A 21,001-nucleotide genomic window follows, 5' to 3' on the forward strand; every position below is an offset into this window, starting at 1 on the left:
AGTGGCAATTCCACCCCCCCCCCCACCCCCCAAGGGGCCAAGCTCTCTATCCCAGTTCACAGTTTCCCAGTGTCAGGCTCCTAGTGCCTAGTGCCAGTTTCCCAGTGTCAGGCTCCTAGTGCCAGTTTCCCAGTGTCAGGCTCCTAGTGCCAGTTTCCCAGTGTCAGGCTCCCAGTGCCAGTTTCCCAGTGTCAGGCTCCTAGTGCCAGTTTCCCAGTGTCAGGCTCCCAGTGCCAGTTTCCCAGTGCCAGTATTCCAGTGTCAGGCTCCTAGTGCCAGTTTCCCAGTGTCAGGCTCCCAGTGCCAGTTTCCCAGTGTCAGGCTCCTAGGGCCAGTATTCCAGTGTCAGGCTTCTAGTGGCAATTCCACACCCCCCCCCCCCCCTCGAGTGCCAAGCTCTCTATCCCAGTTCCCAGTATCCCAGTGTCAGGCTCCTCCTAGTGCCAAGTCCCCCCTCTCCCAGTGCCAAGCTCCTTATCCCAGTTCCGGTTTCCAGTGTCAGGCTCCTAGTGCCAGTTTCCCAGTGTCAGGCTCCTAGTGACAGTTTCCCAGTGTCAGGCTCCCAGTGCCAGTTTCCCAGTGTCAGGCTCCTAGTGCCAGTTTCCCAGTGTCAGGCTCCCAGTGCTAGTTTCCCAGTGTCAGGCTCCTAGTGCCAGTTTCCCAGTGTCAGGCTCCTAGTGCCAGTTTCCCAGTGTCAGGCTCCCAGTGCCAGTTTCCCAGTGTCAGGCTCCTAGTGCCAAGTCCCCCCTCTCCCAGTGCCAAGCTCCTTATCCCAGTTCCGGTTTCCAGTGTCAGGCTCCTAGTGCCAGTTTCCCAGTGTCAGGCTCCCAGTGCCAGTTTCCCAGTGTCAGGCTCCCAGTGCCAGTTTCCCAGTGTCAGGCTCCTAGTGCCAGTTTCCCAGTGTCAGGCTCCCAGTGCCAGCTTCCCAGTGTCAGGCTCCTAGTGCCAGTTTCCCAGTGTCAGGCTCCCAGTGCCAGTTTCCCAGTGTCAGGCTCCTAGTGCCAGTTTCCCAGTGTCAGGCTCCTAGTGCCAGTTTCCCAGTGTCAGGCTCCCAGTGCCAGTTTCCCAGTGTCAGGCTCCTAGTGCCAAGACCCCCTCTCCCAGTGCCAGTTTCCCAGTGTCAGGCTCCTAGTGCCAGTTTCCCAGTGTCAGGCTCCTAGTGCCAGTTTCCCAGTGTCAGGCTCCTAGTGCCAGTTTCCCAGTGTCAGGCTCCCAGTGCCAGCTTCCCAGTGTCAGGCTCCCAGTGCCAGTTTCCCAGTGTCAGGCTCCTAGTGCCAGTTTCCCAGTGTCAGGCTCCCAGTGCCAGCTTCCCAGTGTCAGGCTCCTAGTGCCAGTTTCCCAGTGTCAGGCTCCCAGTGCCAGTTTCCCAGTGTCAGGCTCCTAGTGCCAGTTTCCCAGTGTCAGGCTCCCAGTGCCAGCTTCCCAGTGTCAGGCTCCCAGTGCCAGCTTCCCAGTGTCAGGCTCCCAGTGCCAGTTTCCCAGTGTCAGGCTCCTAGTGCCAAGTCCCCCCTCTCCCAGTGCCAAGCTCCTTATCCCAGTTCCGGTTCCCAGTGTCAGCCTCTCTGACTGAATGCCAAGTTCCCAGTTCCGGTTCCCAATGCCAGACTCCCGGTGCCAAGGCTCCCTCCCCTAGTGCCACAGGTACCGGATTGGCTCTGGATCTCCCGGCGGGGGACCCGGTCTGTGACGCAGTCTCGGGCTCCGCCCCGTTCCGGAGCCGCGATTTAAACCCAGAGCCGCGGAGCTGGAGCAGCTCAGACTCGAGGAGGGACAGGGGTACGGACACAGACACAGACACTGACCGACAGACAGACAGACACAGACTGACCGACCGACACTGGGTAAGTAACCGGGCGAAGGAGGCAGGCTGCAACCCCCGGACTCGCTGCTGATCGAAGCCCATCAGAGGGCGAGTCTACCCCTCCAGCCCGTTTTGCTTCTTCCCTAACTCTCTCACCACCAACACCCCCCCCCCCCCCCACCTCTACCACATCCCTCTCTCTGCCTCCTCCACCCAATTTACCCTTTCCCGAGGTCTGTCCCCGTCCCTCCTCAGCCAATTCACCCCCACCCCAGCCCTTAAAGTGTGACTGATAAATTGAAACCTGCAGGTGGTGCAAATTTTACAGAGAGGTTTACAGAGAGTGAGCACAATTGTCCATTAGCGAAAAGAATAGGTTCAGCAGAATGTGAAGGATACTGGGGGATAGGGGGTGGTGTTGGTCTAAACTTGTGGGGGGGGGGGAATAGGGGGTGGTGTTGGTCTAAATTTGTGGGGGGGGGGGAAATAGGGGGTGGTGTTGGTCTAAATTTGTGGGGGGGGGGCGAAATAGGGGGTGGTGTTGGTCTAAATTTGTGGGGGGGGGGGCGAAATAGGGGGTGGTGTTGGTCTAAACTTGGGGGTTAGGGGGTGGGTGGAGACAGGGCTATGCAGCTGATGGAAGGGTAATCCCATCTCCTTGTTTGTCAAAATTGTACAAAAGTTAAGGACTCTGAATGCAGCTGCAGAACCTGAATTAATTCTGTATTTGTTTTTAATTCATGGAGTTCCGAGTTAACGGCACTTTCTTTATTCCTTCATGGGACGTGAGTGCAAGCTGGTAAACCTAGCGTTTGTTACTTAGAAATGTTTGTCAGTCTCTCTGTTTTATCTGGGGGGAAGAGACTCCATATTCTTAACCCAGCTTCTCTGCAGTGTGGCTGAATATTGACTCTGCAGTTTTCCAGCGAAAGAGATTACTTACATACGCTCCGGTGAAAACCTCCCCTGGCTTTTTGCAGGGAGGAGATTCTCTGCCACCTGCTGGCCTTGTCAGGTTGTGTGGGACCTGCCGCTGAGCTGCGAGGTGGGGCTTCACTCAAGTGCCCTCCCAAGGAGTTTAAGATACAAGTAGCTTGTAAGCAAGCCGCTGGAAGGAGCACATTGAATGGATGTGAATCTGTTCATGGTTGTCAAAAAAAAGTGGGGGGGGGGGGTGGGGGGAGAAAAGCTGCTTGAGGCTATTCTTGTTCTGGGCACTCCTTTTATATTACTCTCACTTCAGCGACACACTCCTTCGTTGATGGGCTTGAGGTGAGAGAACAGTCAGTATTGTGGCAAAGCTTACTGCTCCACCCCGTGAAGCACTGCCCCTCTGTCTCAGGAGACCAAGAAAGTACCCTAGCCTGCCCACAGGGACCCTGGATCCTGTGTCGGAATGACTGGGCACCCAAGGTAAAGGACTGGGGCATCAAGGGTAGGGAAAAAGTGGATGTAAGATGAGGCAAAATGGGAAAGGGAGGGCAGCAGATTGCGTAATGTCAGTGCGTAGAACTCAGTCGCATTTGCAGCCCAGAAACAGGCTGACAGTTCTTTGCTGGCTTTCAGCTGGCACGGGCATGATGGGCTGAATGGCCTTCTCCTGTGCAGTAAATGTTTCCACGTGTCTAAGCTCCAAGCGAGCCTCCTCCCACCCTATAGATACAGGACCCATCGACAACCAACAGTTCAAAAGAAAGACTTACCTGCCTACAGTGCCTTCCACAGCCTCGGGGAGAGTGTTTTACAGCCAATGAAGTACATTTTTTTTCCTGAAGTGTGGTCACTGTTATAATGCAGGCAATACCCTGGTCGATATATGCCCAACAAGAGTCCGCAATGTGATAATGAACAAATAATCTGTTTCAGTGATGCTGTTTGAGGGATAAGTGCTGACAAAAGCAACTCCCTGCTGCCTTCCCAGATTTTCCTGGAAAAGAGGAACATTTCATGGTTCAAGGTTCAGAAGGTCCAAACCCGTTACCAGACTTCCACAGGAATGTTCCCTTGATTAGAAAGCTTCTCGGATGTGGCCAGTTTTGTGCTGAACTTCCCTCTATGCCAATCTTAGTTCTGCTGTCTATATTCAATAGATTTGGACTGGAAAGTGTTCAGTTTCTTCAACTCACCATAGGGTAATATCCTGCAGCTGTAAGTTTCTCATTACATTTTGTTTTTTCTTCCCCACTTGAGTTTTAGATTTGGGAAGGGCAGGGAAATGACCAGTTTTCCTCCACATTCTCAAACCATTCCTGTGGTGAAGCACTGCATGACTAACTGGTTGGACATTTCACTCCTATCCAGGGATTTGTATTGTTGACTGTTTCGCACCCCCCACCCCCCCCCCAACCCCGCCATCTGGCTGCAGGGCTGGTGTGGCCTGTGAGAGTGCACTTGTTCCGCTCCCGAGCCTTCTGAAGCCAAGTTATCTTTTAAGTGCAGCTTGTAGCCTAACGTGAGGCCCTAATTCTCCCCTCAACCGTCAAGGGCTCCAGTAAAGATCAACTAGATTAGCCATTGCTTAGCAACCGGAGTGTGGAGGACGGCTGGATTTTAATCGCTCGTTCAACTGAACTTTTCATCTGGTTATCACGGGAAAGGGTCTGAGAGGCAGGGAATCTGTATCTACATGTGAATTAAGCCTAAAAGGATGAAAAAGGACAGTGACTGTGTGGATATAAAATTAGCTGAAGGATATAAAATTAGCTGAGGGACAGAAGCAGAGAGTAGTTGTGGACAGTTGTTCTTCTAGACTACAGGAAGAATATATAATGGTGCTCCCCAGGGGTCAGTATTGATACCGCAGCTCTTTTTTGTTATATTAATGAGCGTAAAGGGCATCATTTCAAAGTTTGCAGATAACACAAAACTTTAAAAATGTGGCAGGCAATGAGGGAGGGCATAGACAGACTGGTAAAATGGGCAGACACATGGCAGATGACATTTTATTCCAGAGATGTGTGAAATGATTCAATTTGGAAAGAAAAATGATGAGGAAATGTGGACTAAATGGCACAATTTAAAGTGTGTGCAGGAACAGAGAGATCAGGGAGGGGTCTAGGTCCACAATCTTTGAAAGCAACAGGACAAATTCAGAAGGCTTTTATCATAGACAACTGAAGGAAGGGCATTATGTTAAACCTTTGTAAATCACTGGTTAGACCTCAGCTGGAGCTTTGTGGACAATCCTAGGCCCTACACTTCAGGAAAGATGTAACGATCTTAGAGGACACAGAATAGGTTTATCGGGATGTTCCCAGAGATGAGAGACTTTTGTTTCTGAGGAGAGTGTGGAAAAGTTAGGACTGTTCTCCTTGGAACAGAGAAGGTTTAAGAGGCGACTGAAAATAGGTTTTCAAAATAATGAGAGGTTTTGATAGCGTAGATAAAGAGAAAAAAATATTCTTTCTGGTGAATGGTTGATAGATTTTAAAATCATTGGAAAAATCAGGAGATGAGGTGAAATGTTGGCATCTTGACCTGAAAAGGTGGTGGAAGCTGATTCCATAAATAATTTTAAAAGGAAATTGGACAGGTACTTGAAGATGAGAAATTGCAGGATTATGGACAAAAAGCCGGGATGTGACACTGAACATAGCTGCTCTTTGAAACAGCCAGCACAGCTGCGATGGGCTGAAAGGTCTCCCTCTGCACTGTATGGTTTTTTGGTTAGAACTGCTTGATTCTGTGCTGCTTCTGTTGTTTTTCTGCTTTCTTTCCTCTCATGGTCATGGAGCAGAAGTGTTGTCTAGGTGGGAGTGAGGCACCTGTGAAGCGAATGCCGAACCCTCAGAGAAAGCAGTGACTGTGCTGCAAAAGGCAGCACAGAGAGGGTTTCAAATCCTGGGGAAAGAATCAGTTTGAGGAGGAGGTGCAATGATGGGTGCTGATTCCAGTACAATGAAAGAATTGATGCCTGTGTTCGTGAGTTGTCTGCTCTTGGAAAATAGGGCAAAGATCCAGGCAAACCGGTTAGGCACGCATGTAGTGATAGAAAAGATTGCAGTGCTATTGAGAGAGTTCCTGCACGCATGCGCTCTCTCTCTCTCTCTCTCTCTCTCTTCCCCCCGCCGTGCCTCCCGCCTCTCTTTATATTCCATCTGTGAAGTCTTCCAGAAACTGGGCCAGAATCACTGATTCATCTCAAACAAAGACTGGTGAGAGGGAGACAAAGTTATTGCCTCAAACTGGTCTCCTGGTGGAATGCGAGAACTCAGTCAGGAGAGAGACAGGGACTTGCAACATCTTTCATCTTTGGGGACTATGTGAGAAAGAGAGGTGGCCAGAGAACTGAGCTAGGTTGTAACTGGTGAACACAAGGATTATTCACCACACGGACCCCACCATCCCAGTGCTGTCTCTGGGTGGGATCAGCATAAACTGACTACGTGCATTTGGTTTTGACTTGCATTGACCTCGCACGCTGACTAGGGTCTGCAAACCCTTTTTATGCCAATTTGAACAATGAGCTTTTTACAAATTATGTGGCAGCAATCCCTCACAGATGACACTCCCTTCAAGTTACTGTGACCCTCTCTCTCTCTCTCTCTCTTCAATTTGTTTCTCATATGTGTTGCTCCCTTCCCTTGGTGGGTCAGGACACTATTGTGTTGTTCCACGTTTTATTTCTAGCCTCTGTTCACACACCCGTCTCACACAAGTGTTCAGGAACTCTTGTACCGTTTCTCAGAGCTAGACAATGACTTGCCGAGAGTTTGCTTTGTCCTCCCTCTAACCCTCCGGTGTGCGCCAGGCCTGCACTTAAAACGGAATGCGGTTCACAATCTTGCCACTCAGTGTTGGGTGTCAGCCGTGGCTCAGTGGGTAGCACTCACTCTCTCTTCTAAATCGGGTTGTGGGTTCAAGTCCCACTCCAGGACTTGAGCAGAAAATCCAGGCTCACGTTCCAGTTCAGTACTGAGGGAGTGCAGTGCTGCACTGTCAGAGGTCCCAACTTTAGTTTGAGATATTAAACTGAGGCCCTGCTTGCCCTCTCAGCTATTTTGAAGAAATACAGGGGAGTCCTCCCCAGTGTCAAGGTTTATCCCTTAACCAACGCCACTTGGTGAAAGAAAAGCAGATTAACTGGTCCTTGGCTTTATGGGAGCTTGCTGTGCCCAAATTGTTCTCCCACAGTACAGGAGTGACCATGCTTCAAAAGGTACTTTGTTGGCTAATATCTGATCACCACCTCGTGTTGCAAGTTCTAATTGAACCGTCCCTTATACACTGGGTTTTACGACACTGCAGCAGTGAGCAATTTAAGTTTAGAGACGAGAAAAATATTGAGAAAAAAATAAACAGATGAGATGAAATGTTGGAGGGAAACATCTCAACCGCAACTCAAAGCTTCCCGACTCTGACAGCAGGAGACCTCCTGCAGGCCCAGAATGTGGTCTGGCCGTCGGTCGCGGCACACCGGGGAGGGGCAGTCACATGCACTGCAGCTGCCTAAAATCTAACGCACCGATCCCTGAGAGTGGAGTCCCAGCCACTGCGTTGTTCCCACAGCCGAACCCAAGGAGAGTTCACTCGCTCAGAGCGGGTCAGTGTCGAGCTCGTTTTGTACCCTTTTGTTAATTGTATCATAGTTGTACGCAGGTGGTGGGGATTAACTGGGGATTCACTTGTGCCTCTATGGGTGAAATTACATCAGTTGTTTCTGCAGTGTAGTGGTTATCACATTTGTCTCCTACACAAAAGCTCCCCGGTCCGAAACCAGGCAGAAACGTCATTGAAATTATGGTTGGGTTTGGTGATGCATGTTTATAATGGGTATCTCTGTAAATATAAATAGTGCTGAGTTAGCAATAGTTTGGTTCCAATTTCCCAGATTGGCTGTGACTGGACAAACCTATTTTATGTGGGCACTTACAGGTGGTTAATGGGCCAATTTGGTTAGAGACTGGAGGGTGGATAAGTCAACTGTAACATCTGTCACAGCACTGCTATTTTTGATGACTCACTGTGTACTGGGATTGCCCCCCCACCCCCACGACCTCCTTTCTCTGCAGACCCCATGACCACCTCAGTTCCACATCAAGCTTGTGACCAAACTTGTTGGACACTTTCATATCCCCTTCTGCGGTGAGTGGGATGTTACTGTATAATCCACAGTCAAAGTCTACAGCACTGACACCAAATGAACTCTCGCTTCATCCAGCACTCAGCCCCAACATTCACATACACAATCTTTTGAAGGACAAGTTGAGGATGCTGGTTTTAAAATAGTATACAGGCTCCTGGGCATTTTTAATAAAGGCAGAGAAAGTTAAAAGGAGATTTAATGGAGTGTTCAAATCATTAAAGGTTTTGACAAAGTAAGATGAGGAGAAATTGTTTCCACTAGCAGGAGTGTCACAAGCTGAAAATGGCAACAGTGCAAGAAGGGGAGATGAAGGGAGTTGCCTGAATACAAACCCTGGCCAGCAGCAAAAACTAAACAGTACCATGGCATCTTCTAGTTTTGCAGGAAGAAGATCTGAGGACCAAGCTAAATGAAGAATATGACGCTGTTGGGAATTCCGACCACTATATTTCTGCTCCTCGCTCTTGCTGTGGCATCAGAGGTAAATATCTCACCTTCATACTCCACTCCTTTTCCCCGCACCCTCTCCCTGCCCACCTCTCTCTCTCTCTCTCTTTGTTCACTTTCTCTCTGCCTCTCTTCTTTGTTTCTGCCACTTTGCACTGCTCTCTCCCTCGCATTGTCTGCCCCACCCACCACCTCGCATCGGACTCCCCTCGTATCATCTCCCCTCTCTTTCCCTTACATCGCAACCCCTCTCTCCCTCGCATTGCCCCTCCCCCCCCCACTTACCACTTTCTATCACTGTAGGTCTCTCTGTCTCTCTATCTGCCCCACCCTTCATTCACAGTCTCTTCACACTCTCTCTCGCACCCCACACGCTGTGCCTGCCTCTTGGGCCCTGTCTCTCTCGGACATGAGGGGCTTCAGTTAAACAGCCGGTCAATTTATTTTTGATTATGTCCGATCCTGAAGCGAACCGAAAGAGAAGTGTAACTGAGTCGGATACAGAGCTGGTGAAAATGCAGAACTATCTTTGTTCCCTGTGCTGTATCAGCACCTCACACACTTGAGGGCTGGCCACTGTTCAAATCAATCATTTTGTGTATGGAGCAACTACAGAATGAATCCTTGTAAATATTCATCCTATGCATTGATGAAAGGTCATTGCCCTGAAGCATTAGCTCTGTTTCTCTCGGCAGATATGTAATCGGGCCCTGCTGAGTAATTCCAGCATTTTCTGTTATTAGCTCTGCATTCTTTTCTCCCTCCCAGTAAATAGGACAGGACGATTTTTCAAACGGCGTCTGTCAGTTCCACTTGTGTGTCGCTGATCTGGAATGTGCTGCCTGAAAGGGTGGTGGAAGCAGACACAATAATAACCACCAAAAAGGGAAATGGGTGAATACTTGAAAAAAAAGAAAAAATAATTTGCAGGGGGAGTGGGGACTAATTGGAGAGCTCTTTCAAAGGGCCAGCACAGGCATGATGGGCCAAATGGTCTCCTTCTCCGCAGTATGTATCTGATCTGCTGTTTTGTTTCAGCCCCAGCACCTGCGATTTAAACGAGGATCAAGAAACTTTGAATCTAAATCTACTCGAGGTGAGTTCCCCAGTACAAATGATCCTTGATACCAGTGTTGTTTGTGCGAGAGTGAGAGAGCCGGTGTGTTGTCGTGATCCTTGCACGTGCCCTGTTCCTATCTGAACCTCCCTGATAACAGGATCTCCGGCTCCCACCAGTTGACAGGGTGGCCCAAGCGCTGTTCTTAATGTTCTTAACAACATGAAGAGCACAAGGGCTCCTCACAGTCCCGCCTCAGTGTGGAAACTGCTGCTCTCCACATGTTCATGTAAAATTCCCTGTGATCCACAAGACATTGATCAAAGCCCCCAGCTGGGTAAAGCCTCTGAACTGTGCCTGGCTGTGGACAGAGCTTGGGAACCATTTCACTTGCAGGAAGTTCTCACCACCAGCAGTGACGGTGAGGATCAGTCGATTGGGATCTTTTGATGGTTGTGACAGGAACATGGTCAGGACCCTGGGAGAACTTGGTCCTTTACAACTGTCAGAATTACTAATCTGCAGTTAACTTGAGCTTTTACATCCTGCCCCTCTGAAAGCAGGGCGTTCCCTCGGAACAGACCCCCGGGCCAGTGCGGCGCTCCCTCAGTACAGACCCCCTCTGGGCCAGTGTGGCGCTCCCTCAGTACAGACCCCCCCTGGGCCAGTGCGCCGCTCCCTCAGTACAGACCCCCTCTGGGCCAGTGCGGCGCTCCCTCAGTACAGACCCCCTCTGGGCCAGTGTGGCGCTCCCTCAGTACAGACCCCCCCTGGGCCAGTGCGCCGCTCCCTCAGTACAGACCCCCCCCCGGGCCAGTGCGGCGCTCCCTCAGTACAGACCCCCTCTGGGCCAGTGTGGCGCTCCCTCAGTACAGACCCCCCCTGGGCCAGTGCGCCGCTCCCTCAGTACAGACCCCCCCTGGGCCAGTGCGCCGCTCCCTCAGTACAGACCCCCCCCGGGCCAGTGCGCCGCTCCCTCAGTACAGACCCCCCCCGGGCCAGTGCGGCGCTCCCTCAGTACAGACCCCCCTGGGCCAGTGCGGCGTTCCCTCAGTACAGACCCCCTGGGCCAGTGCGGCGTTCCCTCAGTACAGACCCCCTGGGCCAGTGCGGCGTTCCCTCGGTACAGACCCCCCCCGGGCCAGTGCGGCGTTCCCTCGGTACAGACCCCCCCCGGGCCAGTGCGGCGTTCCCTCGGTACAGAACCCCCCCCCCGGGCCAGTGCAGTGCTCCCTCAGTGCGGCTCTCTTGGCGTCTGCAGCACTCCCTTGACAGTTTGACTAGATGTAAGGGACATAGCCTTTAAGTAGTCCCTGACCTTTCAGGAGTGAAATTGAGAAAATCTTCTAAACACAAAGGGTGGCAGCAGTTTGGAACTCGATTTCTGGAAATGGCAATTGATGCTAGATTAATTTTAAATTAATTTTAAATCTGACTGAAATTGGTAGATTTTTGTTATCTAAAGGTGTTAAGGGATATGGGGTAAAGCTGGGTCGATGATGGATCAGCCAGGATCTCATTGAGTCAGGGGAGAAGCCCAAGAGGATGAATGACTGAATCCTATTTCTATTGCATTCCCATGAAGGGCTTTGGATGTGTGACAGCATCAAAATATCTGAGAGAATTGTTGGTTTTTGTTATTTGCTTCAAGGTGCTTCACACTGTGATACGTGTTTACTGTCAATGATTGCGATATATTGAGGTGTGCCTACAGTCAGTGTCAGACTGGTCCTAGCATGATGAAATCTCTCAGCATGTGCTGACAGCTCAGCCCATTGCTTAATGTTCACTCTCGACCTTTTTACTGTTTTAGGGCGTTGCGTGAGCTCTGCCGGGTCTGAGTTTCACCTACAGGGTGAGACATGGCTGCAAGTCGAGGGTCGACAGGTCAAGTACTGCCGCTGTGATCGCTCAAGGAAACGCTGCCATAGTGTACCTGTACAAGGTGCGTGTATGTGTTGCGTGTGCGTGTGCATGCACTTTGGTTCTCAGTTTCATGAAGGGCTGTGCATAAACTCCATTAAGAAGAGAAAGCACAGATCGCATTCCCCATGTAAATGTCATAAAGATAAGGAGATGGCCCAGCCCCTCTATCCCACTCATGCTAGAAACCTCTGATTTCCTCTCCCTATCCACCTCAACATGTAATGGCATTGATTGAGTGGATCCAGAGAGAATGTATCCTCTTGTGGGGAAGAGCAGAACTACAGGCTGTCAATATAAGATCGTCACCAAGAAATCCAATCAGGAATTCAGGAGAAACTTCTTCACCCAGAGAGTGGTGAGACTGTGGAACTCACTACCACAGGGAGTGGCTGAAGTGAATAGTATCGATGTATTTAAGGGGGAAACTAGACAAGCGATTGAAGGAGAACGGAATAGAGGTTTATGATGATAAATTTAGATGAGGAAAGATGGGAGGAGGCTCTAGTGGAATGTAAATACCAGCATAGACTGTTTGGGCCTTCGGAAGGTATTCCATGATTTTGCCCTGCTTCAGCTATTGAGCACTCTCTTCGTGAAGGGGACCTTACTTCTGTCACTCCAAGAGTTGACCCCACCCCCCCTACTCCCCCCAATTCTGCAGTCTTGATCCCTTCATCCCTATTTTCCCCCAGCCATATTCTGCAGTCATGTTTTAACTAAACAGCGCTCAGAATAATATTCCACCCTTCATTCAAGGGTGTCCCACCATTCCCTGATTTTCTCTTAAGCTACTCTGCCTTGTGGCTCAGCCTCCTCCACCCCACCCTGTCCGGTGAACTCCAACCTTCACCTACTCCAAGCAGTAACTCTCTGAATCCCACCCAAACTACTGGACAAGAGAGACTGCAAGTTCGAAGAGATTAGTGAGGAGCAGACTGGGCTGTAAACTACCTTCTCAGAGTGTCATCCCGCATTGTTTAACTAACAGTAGAAAGCAGTCAGGTGCCACTGACTTTAAGAACAGTCCATTAGTGGTGCGATCTCTGGTGCTGTGTCACAAGGGGGTGCTGACAGCGAGGGCTGTGATTGATGGCAGTGTGGTTTATTTTCCCCCTTACAGCTTGCGCCCAGAACAAATGCTACAATGGTGGGAGGTGTCAGCAGGCCCTTTATTCTCAGCACTACGTGTGCCAGTGCCCAGCCAGGTACAGCGGGCAGCTGTGTGAGTTTGGTAAGTACCGTCGATCAACTTTTTTTTTCCCTATTTTGCCGGAACACCCCACAACCCACCCCCCCACTCTCTCTGTTCTTTCCCTCTGCTCTAACTCCCGGTCTCTTGCGTTGCAGACACCAAGGAGCAGTGTTATCAGGACCGAGGCACTGGATATCGAGGAACCTGGAGTACCACCCGCTTCGGGACAGAATGCCTCAACTGGAATTCAACCGCTGTCTCCCGCACTCACTACAATGGCCAAAGGCCGAATGCCCAACAATTGGGACTGGGGAACCACAATTACTGCAGGTATAAGACAATCAAAGAAAGGAAGACTTGCATTAATATAGCGCCTTTCGCAACCTCAGGCTGTCACAAAACCCTTAACAGCCAATGAAGTACTCTTGTGAAGTGTAGTTAGCCCCTATTGTAATGTAGGAAACACGGTGACCAATTTGCACACAGCAAGCTCCCACAAACATCAATGTGATAATGACTAGATATGGTATTAGCTTTGGTGATGTTGATTGAGGGATAAACATTGGCCAGCACGTCAAAGAGAACTTTCCTTGTTCTTCTTTCAATAGTGCCATAGGAGCTTTTACGTCTGAGAGGACAGACAGAGTCTGGGTTTACCGTCTCATTTGAAAGACAGTGCAGCACTCCCCCCCCAGGTACTGCACTGGGAGTGTCAGTCTGGATCTTGTGCTCAAGTCTCTGAAGTGAGACTTGAACCCACTACCTTCTGACCCCAAGATAAGAGTGCCACCCTCGGAGTCACAGCTGGCACCTTGCAACCAGATGGCCCTTCTACCAGCTGTTGCTTTTAATGGCCAACCATCATACTTCACCAAAATGGTAACGAATCTGCCATAGAAGCCATCACAGCCAGGTCCCACTCTCCCCTTTCTGCCAACTTCATCCAACGCTGGTATTGGCTGACTCAATACCAGATTTGGGGGGGGTCAGTGTTTCTAAGACTGGCTTGGAGCATTTTGATGGCAAGAGGGAGAATCCTAGCATGAGGCAAGTCAGCCATTGAGGTAACGGTTCATTGTATCTGCTTTCTCTCTCCGGTTTTTAAAAATTCTGTTAATACACTTGTCTCTCTTTCTCCTTTGCAGGAACCCTGACAATGACACACAACCCTGGTGCCACACCTATAAAGGCCACATCCTGTCATGGGACAAATGCAGCATTCCTGCTTGCCCAAAGAGTAAGTCTCTCTCACTATGTCTCTCAAACACCCGTTGGGCACAGAGATAGATCTCTGCTCTTTCAGGTGACGCCCAGTTAACCCCAGTTGCCCCCGTGCCCTCCACCAAGGTCTCACTCTCTCTCCCTATTGCCTCCTATGATGCTCCTTGTGGTGTCACAGGTAGTGACTCGGGGAGTCTGTATGGGAGCCTGTCCAGCAAGGGGCTGATTATTAACCAGGCTTCTGTTTAATGGCAGGTCCCACCTCTGAATGCTACATCAAAAATGGGGCGACCTATCGGGGAACCAGGAGCTACTCACGGTCAGGGAGCCAGTGTCTTAACTGGGATTCCAAGACTGTCCACAACAAACCGATTAACGCGTGGGTCCCCAATGCCCATCACCTGGGGCTGGGCAGCCACAGTTACTGCAGGTATCTGAATCAAACTTTCCTCTATCATATCTGTTCCCTGACACCCATACTCTCACCATTAACCCTGCGTCTGTTCACTGACACTCGCGCTCTCCCATTAACCCTGTATCTGTTCAGACACTCGCGCTCTCCCATTAACCCTGTATCTGTTCAGACACTCGCGCTCTCCCATTAACCCTGCATCTGTTCAGACACTCGCGCTCTCCCATTAACCCTGCATCTGTTCAGGCACTCGCGCTCTCCCATTAACCCTGCATCTGTTCAGGCACTCGCGCTCTCCCATTAACCCCGCATCTGTTCAGGCACTCGCGCTCTCCCATTAACCCTGCATCTGTTCAGGCACTCGCGCTCTCCCATTAACCCTTATCTGTTCAGACACTCGCGCTCTCCCATTAAGCCTTATCTGTTCAGGCACTCGCGCTCTCCCATTAACCCCGCATCTGTTCGCTGACACTCACTAACAACATTGTTATTTTCCCCCATTCCAGGAATCCAAGTAGAAATTTAAAACCTTGGTGTTACATTATGAAAAGTCAAAGAGTCAGTTGGGAATACTGCAACATCCAACAATGCATTTCACCAGGTAAGAACTCCACCCTGGCCAAAAACTAACCATGCCCACAGGTTATACAAGGCTGAATTTTCCAGCCCTGTCGCACTCTAGATGGGTCTGGAAAATGTGGTGAGCCATTCAAAACTCCATTGGCCTCGATGGGAGTGCGAGCACACAGACACACGTGCGTGCTCATACTTGTACAGAGATACACACAGATACCCACAAACACAGGTACATACATAGACACACATATACACACACACACATGCACACTTTCAGATGCAGACCCACCCACACTCCTGCAAATGGTGACAGACTGACATGCAGACACATGCACCGGGTTTACTCTCAAACACATACATAGTCACACATGCCCAAATGCAGTCACAGATATATGCACACACAGACCCACGTGCACTCGCATACGCACAAACATACATACACGCAAATACACAGAGTCATGCAAGCATAGATATTCACACGGAGGCGCAGACACACATGCTATTACAGATGGGCACTCATTGCCTTCAACAGAGGGGAGTAAGCAATACAGCGTCTGCATTCAGAGATAATGCCCGTTTATAAATTTGAGGCCAAACGCCCAATCATTTACTTGATTGTCTCCTGTTTTGCCTGTGTCTGGAGCAGGGACCTGTGGGAAGAGAGACCCCAGAGCGGAGCAGTACCGGATCCTGGGTGGAAGTGCCACCCATATCACCTCCCACCCCTGGCAGGCTGCCATTTTCTTCTACGATCGGAGGTCGAAGGATTACATCTTCCTGTGTGGAGGGAGCCTAATCGGATCCTGTTGGGTCCTCACAGCAGCTCACTGCTTCCCGAGGAGGTGAGTGTAATACTGCAGCGAGAGGCCTTGAAGGGCTGGTATTGGCGAGTGCAAGAGAGGATACGAGAGAGAGACAGAGAGAGAGATGACCAAATATGGTGCACAAAGATAGAACAAAAAGAAATGGTGCGTGAGAACTAGAAGACTTGCATTTCTGCAAGCGCCTCTCACAACCTCAAAACTTCCCAACACCTTAAGTATTTTTGAAGTTGTGATGCAGGAAACATGACAGCCGATTTGTACGCAGCAAGATCAGACAGCAGGCACCAGATAATCTGTTTATTTTTTGACTGAGGGGATAAATATTGGAGAGAACACCACTGCTCTTCTTCAAAATGGCACCGTTGGATTTTTTTTTTAATGTCCACCCAAGAGGGGCACTGAGTGTGTGGCCATTTCTCCCCGAATTACAAGTGTGCTGGAGGGAGGGTCCAGAGGTGGATGTGGAGCCAAAATGGCAGATCACCCCCCCCCCCCACCCCTGCCCCAAAAATGTCCGTGCTCTCCACTGCTCTGTCTCCAAGGTTGGGGGTCATCACGGAGATTATACCCCGATTTCCCCCACCCGCTGACACCCTCATTCTGTGGTAGCTCTGCGAATACGTGGATAGACGATGGTAGAGCCACAGTAAGTTTTTGTTTTTAATTACCCTGCTTCTCAAACCAGGTTCAAACCACGCGAGATCAAAGTGATCATGGGGAGGACATTCCGGAAGACATCATCACTTGACGACCAGGCACTGGAAGTGGAAAATTACTTTGTTCACAACGAGTTTGATGACGACACTTACAATCACGACATTGGTACAACACTGATTTCATCTCTCTGTTATAAAGTGTCCCTCCTGCAAACATTTCCCTGCACCCACCCTACCCCACCACCGGCCCGCCCACCATACACACACATACACACACCTCTCACCCTTCTCTGCCTACATCAACGGCAGAGCCCAGCCAAAAAACTCAGCTGGCGAGTAGCTGAGGAACATCTCCTGATCCCGAGGTTTAAGTTACAGGCCCTGCCCTGATGGCTATCGGGGGAACAAACTGCTGGTGATTGCGCTGAGTCTTACAAGGCCTGGTGCCTCTCAGCCTGTAAGCAGTTAGATTGGAGGAGAGCAAGAGGGGGTGGGGGCTGGGGGGGGCGGGGGGGATCAGCTGTGTGCTCTCTTTTCCTGTGCATCGTTTTATTGCTCCACCTGCCTGAGTACTATTACAGGGCTGAGGAACAGAAGAAATAGGAGCAAGAGTCGACCATTCGGCCCCTTCGAGCCTGCTCCAGCATTCAATAAGATCATGGTTGATCTGATTGTGGCCTCAACTCTACTTTCTCACCTGTCCCCCATAACCTGTGACTCGCTTGTCGATCAAAAATCTGTCTAACTCAGCCTCAAATCTATCCAATGACCTAGCCTGCACTGCTCTCTGGGGAAGAGAATTCCACAGACTCTGAGAGAAGAAATTTCTCACCATCTGTTAAATGGGAGACTCTTTATTTTTAAAATACACCTCCTAGTTCTAGACTCCCTCATGAGTCTACTCTACGTCTACTCTGTCAAGCCCCCTCAGAATCTTTATATGCTTCATTAAGATCACCTCTCATTCTTCTAAACTCCAATAAGTATAGGCCCAACCTTTCCTCATAAAACAACCCCCTGCATCCCAGAAATCAGCTGAGTGAACCTTCCCTGAATTGCCTGGGGTGAGGGCAGTGGATATTGGAGGAGAGTTGGAGAGTACGCGGCCTTGACCCTCGCTAAACTTGCCTTTCTTGTCTGCGTTTCCTCCATCAGCTCTAATCAAACTCCAGTCGAAGACTGGGCAATGTGCCAAGATGACACGTTACGTTCGGACAGTCTGTCTGCCGTGGGAGAAGCAACAGCTGCCTGACTGGACTGAGTGCGAGATCTCTGGATATGGCAAAGAAAAGGAATGTAAGTCCATCCCTTTTTCTATATTCCTTTTTTTCCTTTAATTTTTCTCAGAGTTTAGAAGCGAGATTCCCTAACATTGATCTCTAACCTTTGACCTCCACAGTCTCTCCATTTTACTCCGATCGACTGAAGGAAGGGCATGTCCGTCTCTACCCGTCAAATCGCTGCACCTCAGCCCACCTGCAAAACCGGACAGTCACTGAAAACATGATCTGCGCCGGGGATACTCAGGGCAAAGACGATGCCTGCAAGGTGAGTGAAGAGCAGTTGGAGGAAGTAAACTGACCGGGTACAGCTCCCCACAGCCCCCCCACCCCACCCCCAACTCCTATCGCTCTCATACCAAGGCTCGGGGTCTACCCCTAAAGTTGGCACGGAAATGTCAGGCCCCAAGTCTGGAATTTTCTGAGTTACTGGCAGCGAGTGTCTGTGTGTGTGCACCTGCTGACTTAACAGGCCCAAACCTCACCTGCCTTTGATCTGGCTTTGGGAAAGAGCCAATGCCCAAGATGTCAGGGCCTCCATCCGCAGCCTCTCTCACCTCATGACCACACTGCCTGCCTTTCAAACTCCTGGAGGAGACACGGACTGGGTCTGGCATTTTAAATCTGCTTTGTATTCCGGTGCTCGAAATTCACTGAATTTTATAGCATAGAGGAGGCCCTTCGGCCCAGCATGCCTGTGTCAGCTCTTTTAGAAGGATCCAATTCATCCTGCTCTTTTCCCATAGTGCTCCCAAGTTATGACTGAATGTAGTTTGGAGAGGTGGGATTCACTCCTGTTCCCTTCCCAATCCCAACCTCCTCCCAACACCTTTTGCTGTGTGTTTCGATCCCACAAAAACCTTCTACCTGACTCTCCGCCCTGACCCCAGCTCTCTGTTTTGTTGCCACCACACAGGGAGACTCGGGAGGCCCCTTGGTCTGCATGACGAAGGGACACATGAGCCTGCACGGGATCATCAGCTGGGGAATTGGCTGCGGGAGGCCAGGACTGCCAGGAGTCTACACCAAGGTCGCAAACTACCTGGACTGGATTCACAAGCACATGACCAAGGCCTGAGGAGCAAGCAACAGCCCGAGACACAACAAGCAGCGTTTGTAACCCTCCCAGGCAAAACTGAACAATGGGAGTGTTACCCTGACCCCTCAACCTTGGCCTACACAGGGGGCATTGCCTGAAGTGTTGCTCAGTGAGGTTCAATCGTACCTGTACCCGGATCACTGGATGACACATTGCTGCTGGGGAGGGATTTACATCCTAGCAATTTGGTTCTATTGATGATTGTCTAATGCTTTTTCAGCAATTTTTGACTGCTTGTGCTGTGACCATTCCCTTCCTGAGGTCAAGGGTTAATCCGGCTCCCTTAAGTCAAGGGTCTGACTGGTCCCTTCAAAAGAGCTGCCTTTATATTCCCCACCCCCTCCCCAAATTCCACAAAAGATGACTCCTTGCTTATTTTTAAAAGTATTTTTTTATAATCTGATGGTTTTTAATAGTTGTTTTATTGTGTGGTCAAACTGTGCCTGTCAGTGGAGTTTCACACATGCCAGGTCTGGTACCAGGCTAATTCCTCTGTCTTCCTTCCTTCTGTAGTCTCTAAGTTGTCGACTAACTGCACACCTTCTTCAATGCTCATGCCCCTGGCTTCCCCCCCTCTTAATAATAAGAGATTCAGAACCTTTTTGTAAAGCTTATTTTGCTCCAGGAATAATGTGAATTAACTCTTTGTTGCTGCACCCTCTGGGCTTTTTAATTGTTGGCCAGTTGTGGTGTGCAGTTGTTCTGTTGAAGGAGTCAAGTTAATGATTGAAGGTTCGGATTCTCCCTTCAATGACAGTGCACTTCACTGGGTCCAGGAGCAGGCAGGAATAGCAATCCTTTATTAATACAGGGTGCAACCTTTACTTGTATGTGTGGGTCTGAGTGTGTACGTGTACGTGCACTTGTGTGGGGGGAGGTGTGTGAGTGGGCAAGCGTCCGAATCTGACCAATTTACACTTGGGCTGGATGTTTCCAGTCAGTGCCTCTCTCCTACACTCAAATATCCGGCACAGATGCGTGTTTGTAGATTGAGGAACCGGGCTGCTAGAGTTAGAGGTTTCTGTGTAATGTAATCTGCAGCTCAGTAAAAATCAGCTTCATGTTGTGAGCTAATCTACAGGGAGGGTCCGGAAATAAATTGGTTTTCTTTGTAAACCTAACCCCAAGTCCGAGACAGTGAGCCTGCACTTGGCCTATGTGTGAGAAAGCCCCTACACACCTGTGAGCATGCACCTCGGTAGCACCTTTGCAGCCTGTGACTCTCTGCAGCGTATACTTTCACATGGTGATGTGTAGCGGATCACTCGGAGTCTGAGCTGCTATGTTACCCATACTTTTACATGCATGTTGTAGTCTGGGCCAATGGATGGTGATGGTAGAGGCTCCAACATTCTTTCCATCACATGGTTGACCAGGAATCTCTCCCGCTCTTGCCACCTGCCATTGGCGTGTGTCAAAAGGGTTTACAGGTTGTTTGGTGATGTCATGAATGCACCTCCCTTGGCCAAGTCATGGGGTGGGAATCGAACCTGAGTTTAGAGGCAGGGATACTACCCATTGCACCACAATCCTCCACACTTTCACATATACAATTTTTTTTAAGTTGAAGCACTTAAGCACTCCTTTGTACTTAAATATTTATTAGTCTGATATTTTGAATGTTCTAAGATATTGTTTGTTTTGCTGGATGATGTATTCATGCATTATTTAAAGATTTTGTCTTGCGGTTCCATGTTTTTTAAAATAAAAATTTGAATGTTTGTTTAATTCTCTCGGTTCCTGTTTTACTTGGAGTGAGAATGACTCTGGTTCCTCGGGGAATTGGCAGCTAGAATGTTTGTCTTCCGATTCTTGTACTCCTAATATTCCATTTAACCTTCAACCTGCGTCCCTGTGTTCCAGATATGTCAGCCAGTCCTCTGTCCCATTCGGTAAGAATCTTACCAGTGCGGGAAACGTAGAGAGCGGGAGCTGTAAAATGGGACCCAGCTGAGTCTCACCCACATGCTCCCCTGCCTTAGGGTCACACTCGGGACAGTGGTGAGAGTCTGAGCAGGGCCTGTTAGGTGGAGGGGAAGAGGAAAAGGCATATCAACATCCTGTGCCCCTTGTCCTTGCCGGGAGCATGGCTGTTTAACATGCACTGAATTATAGCTCTGTCTGCGGCTAATGGAAAACGCATGTTTGGGAGCATTCATCAGAAACATGTGGACATCTGAGGGCAATCTTCAGCTGAAATGCTGGATCAGCCCTTGTTTTAGAACAAGATGCCATCTTGGCAAAAGTGATGAAGCCAGCACCATTGATGGCTGCTTGGAGGCCTGGATCAATAACTGCCACTTGAAATATCTGCCAACAATCACTAAAGAGCATGGCATTCCAGTACTGGCCAAAATTGTACTCTAAATCCACATTTTCAAACAGATGTGTCATAGAATCATTGTGGCACACAAGAAGGCTGGCA

The 21,001-nt window shown here is 49.7% G+C and overlaps 1 protein-coding gene across 1 annotated transcript; it reads left to right on the forward strand.

Moving 5' to 3' along the window:
- The first annotated feature begins 1,698 nt into the window (after window positions 1-1,698).
- plat (plasminogen activator, tissue) lies at window positions 1,699-20,304 on the forward strand. The gene is made up of 14 exons (XM_041209201.1): window positions 1,699-1,841; window positions 8,263-8,367; window positions 9,372-9,429; window positions 11,204-11,335; window positions 12,437-12,547; window positions 12,664-12,838; window positions 13,654-13,745; window positions 13,985-14,159; window positions 14,648-14,742; window positions 15,364-15,559; window positions 16,227-16,363; window positions 17,353-17,493; window positions 17,597-17,745; window positions 18,394-20,304. The coding sequence occupies exons 2-14, from the start codon at window positions 8,296-8,298 to the stop codon at window positions 18,553-18,555; spliced, it is 1,695 nt and encodes a 564-aa protein (XP_041065135.1). The 5' UTR covers window positions 1,699-1,841; window positions 8,263-8,295; the 3' UTR covers window positions 18,556-20,304.
- The last annotated feature ends 697 nt before the right edge of the window (window positions 20,305-21,001 follow it).

This window comes from Carcharodon carcharias, chromosome 17 (assembly GCF_017639515.1).
Source record: "Carcharodon carcharias isolate sCarCar2 chromosome 17, sCarCar2.pri, whole genome shotgun sequence".
Taxonomy (NCBI): Eukaryota; Metazoa; Chordata; class Chondrichthyes; order Lamniformes; family Lamnidae; genus Carcharodon; species Carcharodon carcharias.